At 39.5% G+C, this 6893-nt stretch overlaps 1 protein-coding gene across 1 annotated transcript; it reads left to right on the top strand.

The window, feature by feature from the left end:
• Positions 1-676: 676 nt before the first annotated feature.
• Positions 677-6636, top strand: LOC144715341 (putative transcriptional regulator tpeD). Its single transcript, XM_078590289.1, has 4 exons — positions 677-809; positions 4494-4574; positions 4885-5695; positions 5767-6636. The coding sequence occupies exons 3-4, from the start codon at positions 4889-4891 to the stop codon at positions 6475-6477; spliced, it is 1518 nt and encodes a 505-aa protein (XP_078446415.1). The 5' UTR covers positions 677-809; positions 4494-4574; positions 4885-4888; the 3' UTR covers positions 6478-6636.
• Positions 6637-6893: the final 257 nt, after the last annotated feature.

Raw genomic sequence — 6893 nt, forward strand, 5'->3', positions numbered from 1 at the left:
CTTGACCGAAAACATTAAAATCCAAATTAAAGTTTCTACTTAATTTTGAATAATTATAAATAGAATTCAGCATATTGAAGGTGTATTAAATGCACAATTAATTTATTCTTAAATTAAGTAATTTTAAATTGGATAAAAATTCTTGCAGAGTGCCTCCCTGTGGTTCTTGCTTACTCCTTCCTTGCGTATTTAGTGTGTAAGGGATATTATAAATTTTATTGCATAAGTCTAAATGCTCAAACAACGACATATTTGCACACCAAATTTAGGCTTATCACTACCCTACCATTTTGTGCATAGTTTGGGGGCCTCCCAGGTGTGTCGTGCATAGGAAGATTCCATTGTTCCAGATAGTGTTCGCCCGTCCCGATGCCGGTACCGGATACCGGTATCGGGACGGATGCTGGACGGATGCCGGTACCGGAAACTTCCGGTACCAGTTTTTTCCGATATCCAGATACCGGATACCGGATATCGGTATCGGATATCGGTTGCTACAGTGCCGATATCCGATACCGATATCCGTCTGATACCGTGATCCGTCTCCCGTCTCAGGGGGACAGATGACGGTATCGGATATCGGATGCGGATATCGGTTTTCGATATCCGCATCAAATTTCATAAACATTTCATATAAGTTAGTTCTTTTATGAAATTTCATATAAGTTACGTATTTCGAATTTTTAAAGTTTTGAACCTTGTTTTCTGGCAATGGCGGGAGCGGGCATCGGCGAGCACCGGCGGGCAACGGCGAGCAACGGCGGGCAACGGCGAGCAACGGCGGGCAACGGCGGCAGAAGGCAACAGGGGTAAGTCGATTTTCAGCTCTCTCTCTATCTTTCCTCTTAGCTTCCTCTTTTTCTCTATCTTTTCTCTCCCGTTATCTTCGTCCTCTCTCAATTTTCTATCTCTCTTCGTCCTCTCCCTCTCTCACTTTCATATCTCTATTTTACTTCTCCCTTTCTCAATTTCGTAGCTCTATTTTTCTTCTCCCTCTCTCAATTTCATATCTCTATTTTTGTTCTCCCTCTCTAAATTTCATATCTCTGTCAATTTCCTATCTCTATTTTTCTTCTCCCTCCCTCAATTTCATATCCCTATTTTACTTCTCCCTCCATCAATTTCAAAACTCCATTTTTCTTCTCCCTCCCTCACTTTCATATCTCTATTTTACTTCTCCCTTTCTCAATTTCGTAGATCTATTTTTCTTCTCCCTCTCTCAATTTCATATCTCTATTTTTTTTCTCCCTCTCTCAATTTCATATCTCTGTCAATTTCCTATCTCTATTTTACTTCTCCCTCTCTATATTTCATATCCCTATTTTACTTCTCCCTCTCTCAATTTCATATCTCCATTTTACTTCTCCATCTCTCCAATTCATATCTCCATTTTACTTCTCGATCTATTAATTTCATAACTCCATTTCTCTTCTCCGTCTCTCAATTTCATATCTATATTTTACATCTTCCTCTTTCAATATCATATCACTATTTTTTTCCCCCTCTTAATTTCATAACTCTATTACTCCTCTCCCTCTCTCAATTTCATATCTCTATTTCTCTTCTCCCTCTCTCAAATTCATATCTCTAGTTTACTTCTCCCTCTCTCAATTTGATATCACCGTTTTACTTCTCCATCTCTTAATTTCATAACTCTATTTCTCTTCTCTCTCTCTCTCTCTCAGTTTCATATCTATATTTTACTTCTCTCTCTCTCAATTTCATATCTCTATTTCTCTTCTCCCTCTCTCAAATTCATATCTCCATTTCACTTCTCCATTTATTAATTTCATAACTACATTTTCCTTCTCCCTCGATCAATTTTATAACTCCATTTCTCTTCTCCCTCTCTCAATTTCAAATCTCTATTTCTCTTCTCCCTCTTTCAATATCATCTCACTATTTTTTCCCCCATCTCTTAATTTCATAACTCTATTACTCCTCTCCCTCTCTCAATTTCATATCCCTATTTCTCTTCTCCCTCTCTCAAATTCATATCTCCATTTAACTTCTCCATCTCTCAAATTCATATCTCCATTTTACTTCTGCATCGATTAATTTCATAACTCCATTTCTCTTCTCCCTCTCTCAATTTGATATCTCTATTTTACATCTTCCGCTTTCAATATCATATCACTATTTTTTCCCCATCTCTTAATTTCATAACTCTATTACTGCTCTCCCTCTCTCAATTTCATATCTCTCTTTCTCTTCTCCCTCTCTCAAATTCATCTCCTTTTAACTTCTCCATCTATTAATTTCATAACTACATTTTCCTTCTCCCTCTCTCAATTTCATAACTCCATTTCTCTTCTCCCTCTCTCAATTTCATATCTCTATTTTACTTCTTCCTCTTTCAAAATCATATCACTATTTTTCCCCCATCTCTTAATTTCATAACTCTATTACTCCTCTCCCTCTCTCAATTTCATAACCCTATTTCTCTTCCCCCTCTCTCAAATTCATATCTCCATTTAACTTCTCCATCTCTCAAATTCGTATCTCCATTTTACTTCTCCATCGATTAATTTCATAACTCCATTTCTCTTCTACCTCTCTCAATTTCATATCTCTATTTTACATCTTCCTCTTTCAATATCATATCACTATTTTTTTCCCCATCTCTTAATTTCATAACTCTATTACTGCTCTCCCTCTCTCAATTTCATATCTCTATTTCTCTTCTCCCTCTCTCAAATTCATCTCATTTTAACTTCTCCATCTATTAATTTCATAACTACATTTTCCTTCTCCCTCTCTCAATTTCATAACTCCATTTCTCTTCTCCCTCTCTCAATTTCATATCTCTATTTTACTTCTTCCTCTTTCAATATCATATCACTATTTTTTCCCCCATCTCTTAATTTCATAACTCTATTACTCCTCTCCCTCTCTCAATTTCATATCCCTATTTCTTTCTCCCTCTCTCAAATTCATATCTCCATTTTACTTCTCCATCGATTAATTTCATAACTCCATTTCTCTTCTCCCTCTCTCAATTTCATATCTCTATTTTACATCTTCCTCTTTCAATATCATATCACTATTTTTTTGCCCATCTCTTAATTTCATAACTCTATTACTGCTCTCCCTCTCTCAATTTCATATCTCTATTTCTCTTCTCCCTCTCTCAAATTCATCTCCTTTTAACTTCTCCATCTATTAATGTCATAACTACATTTTCCTTCTCCCTCTCTCAATTTTATAACTACATTTCTCTTCTCCCTCTCTCAATTTTATGTCTCTATTTTACTTCTTCCTCTTTCAATATCGTATCGCTATTTTTTTCCCCATCTCTTAATTTCAGAACTCTATTACTGCTCTCCCTCTCTCAATTTCATTTCTCTATTTCTCTTCTCCCTCTCTCAAATTCATATCTCCTTTTAACTTCTCCATCTACTAATTTCATAACTCCATTTTTGTTCTCCCTCGCTCAATTTTATAACTCCATTTCTCCTCTCTCTCTCTCAATTTCATATCTCTATTTTACTTCTTCCTCTTTCAATATCATATCACTATTTTTTCCCCCATCTCTTAATTTCATAACTCTATTACTCCTCTCCCTCTCTCAATTTCATATCTCTATTTCTCTTCTCCCTCTCTCAAATTCATATCTCTAGTTTACTTCTCCCTCTCTCAAATTCATATCTCTAGTTTACTTCTCCCTCTCTCAATTTCATATCACCATTTTACTTCTCCATCTCTTAATTTCATAACTCTATTTATCTGCTCTCTCTCTCAGTTTCATATCTCTATTTTACTTCTCCCTCTCTCAATTTCATATCTGTATTTCTCCTCCCTCTCTCAAATTCATATCTCCATTGAACTTCTCCATCTATTAGTTTCATAACTACATTTTCCTTCTCCCTCTCTCAATTTTATAACTCCATTTCTCTTCTCCCTCTCTTGATTTTATGTCTCTATTTTACTTCTTTCTCTTTCAATATCGTATCACTATTTTTTTCCCCATCTCTTAATTTCATAACTCTATTACTGCTCTCCCTGTCTCAATTTCACATCTCTATTTCTCTTCTCCCTCTCTCAAATTCATATCTCCTTTTAACTTCTCCATCTACTAATTTCATAACTCGATTTTTGTTCTCCCTCCCTCATTTTGATAACTCCATTTCTCCTCTCCCTCTCTCAATTTCATATCTCTATTTTACTGCTTCCTCTTTCAATATCATATCACTAGTTTTTCCCCCATCTCTTAATTTCATATCTCTATTACTGCTCTCCCTCTCTCAATTTCATATCTCTATTTCTCTTCTCCCTCTCTCAAATTCATATCTCTAGTTTACTTCTCCCTCTCTCAAATTCATATCTCTAGTTTACTTCTCCCTCTCTCAATTTCATATCACCATTTTACTTCTCCATCTCTTAATTTCATAACTCTATTTATCTGCTCTCTCTCTCAGTTTCATATCTCTATTTCTCTTCTCCCTCTCTCAATTTCATAACTCCATTTTTTCTTCTCCCTCTCTTAATTGAAGACGAGCTTGTCTCATTGAGGACCGGCAGAGTAGAAGACTCACATATGGGCATTATTACAACTGAAGAAGAACTCTTCAACGGTATTTCTTCACCTAAAATCCTTTATTACACTATGGATTTTATTGTTGATTTGGTGTTTAGGTGTCAGTCTAGGCAATGTGATTTTTATGGTTAACTTAGATCTACTTTTCGTGCATATTTTATCACTTCACGATTCTGAAAACAAACGTCAAAATTGTGGGGAATATGTAAATTACGATGATGAAGATGGAGGTCGTGATTTTGATTATGCCAAGTTTTCTGTACTTCCACTGTTTCGATTGATTATTAATGTATCTAGATTTGAATTTAATTTGTCCAAAACATGTAGGTTAACTTGAAATTGTGCAGAAATATGAATCCAACTGGAGGCGGTGACCCAGCCCAAGAAAGAGCTGGGTCAGGAGTCGTACGTCCCGAACGTACAGAGGAGGGAACCTCCCGTGTCGTACAGAGTCGGCCTCGTACGAACCGTTCCCTCATCATCGACTACTTCGAGCTGACGGAAGATGGGTACTATATATGCTTACTGTGCCGGGAGTTGAACCCGCACAGTAAGAGGAGACCCATTAAGAGGCAGGCGGACAGAAGCACAAATGTGTTTTGGCGCCACTTCAAATCATGCCATCCAGATCGTCATGCTGAACTGAAGGGCGAAGTCCCCGAAGAACGTGGTCAGACACGCATCACCGACAGAATGCAGAGCAGGCAACAGGGAGAGCCAAGCGGACGGCGGCTGATCAGGGGGCACACCCCAGACGAGACGAAGAACTGCATTGCGCGGTTCGTATGCCTAACAGATTCTCCATGGAGCATCGTTGACAATGTCGCATTCAAGGATATGTGGCGGTATGCTACGCTTATAGACTTGGATCCTCCAAGTGCGAAGGTCATAAAGAGGTGGACCATCCAAATGCACGGCCAAATGAAGATTGGTGTGAGGAAGCTTTGGGAGACCGTGGCCCGAGTATCACTGACTGTAGACGCGTGGACTACGGACAACGGGACCGGGTTGCTAGGCATTACCGTCCACTGGGTGGACGACACGTGGACGTACAGAGAGCGGGTTCTTGCCATCCGTGAAATCTTCGACAAGCATGATGCGGGGAACATGGCGTCCATTGTTCTCCAAGCACTAGATGAGTTATGTTTGCGGACGAAGGTCAGAACTCAGCGTGTTGATCATTCTATTAGTAGAGCTTGCTAGTTTTCTTGTCTAACGTAATTATGCAGGTCTATGCTGTTACTACGGACAATGCGATGGCGAACAAGAAGATGTTGGCTTTGTTGGCGTGGAAGGTCAGGAGCGTGAACCCGACGTTTACTGCCAGGAGGCACGTCCCTTGTGTCGCACATATTTTAAACATTGTCGTGCAAGCGGCGTTGAAAAGCTTCAACATTCCTTCGGCCCAGAGCGTGGAACCTGAAGAAGGCGATGTGATGATGACCGCAGAGCAGTATGACAGCGACCAGGACAATGAACTCGTAGATGTCTACTCAGTATCCGATGAGGTTGACGGGCCGCGCAAGCCATTATGTCTGGGTGACGCAGTTGCGAAGGTACACAACTTAGTGCGGACTATTCGAAGCTCTACGCAACGACGAGAACTGTACACCCAAGCATGTGAAGACGACCCCAAAGTTGAGGACACCGACATGGTTGTCCTAGACTGCCCCACCCGATGGAATAGCACGTACGATATACTAACAGCCGCCATAGAGAAGCGTGATGTGCTGGACGAAGTCTCGACGGCTTTCGGTCGGAAGGCGACATCCTCGAAGCTGTCGAAGGACGAGTGGGAATTGGTCGGACAGTTCTGTTGCATCCTTGGCCGTTTTGCCGTATCCACAGACCATGTCTGCAAGTCCGTGATGCTAGCGATCTGCGATGTCCTACATCTCATTGATGGCCTGAGGGTTCACATGGAGGAAGTGGTAGAGTGATGACTCTCAAATATGTCATCAAATAATTAAACTTTTTAGTTTTCATTCATCAAAATTATAATGTTAATTCATGCTAATATCATGCATATGCATCATTTTATGAAATCACTAACCCCACTTGATCCTTTGAATCAAGTGGAATATATTTAACATTTTATGGTTAGTAAACATTCAGAGACAGGTTAAGAAGATCAAGGAAAGAGACGAGGATCAAGAGGAGCGGGCGAAAATTCAAAGAAGCAAAAATTACAAAAATGCCCCTGGGCATGACTTAAGAGAAACCTATAAATACTCTCTTGAGAGTTGATTTTAGGTTGTCCAGAAATTCTGTCCAAAGAAGCTAGGGCTTGGAGAAGAAGGAGTTCTGCAGACCCTCCAAGAGCTGATGAGCATTGGAGCTGGAGAGAAGGAGCAAG

Source organism: Wolffia australiana, chromosome 2 (assembly GCF_029677425.1).
Source record: "Wolffia australiana isolate 7733 chromosome 2, ASM2967742v1".
Lineage (NCBI taxonomy): Eukaryota > Viridiplantae > Streptophyta > Magnoliopsida > Alismatales > Araceae > Wolffia > Wolffia australiana.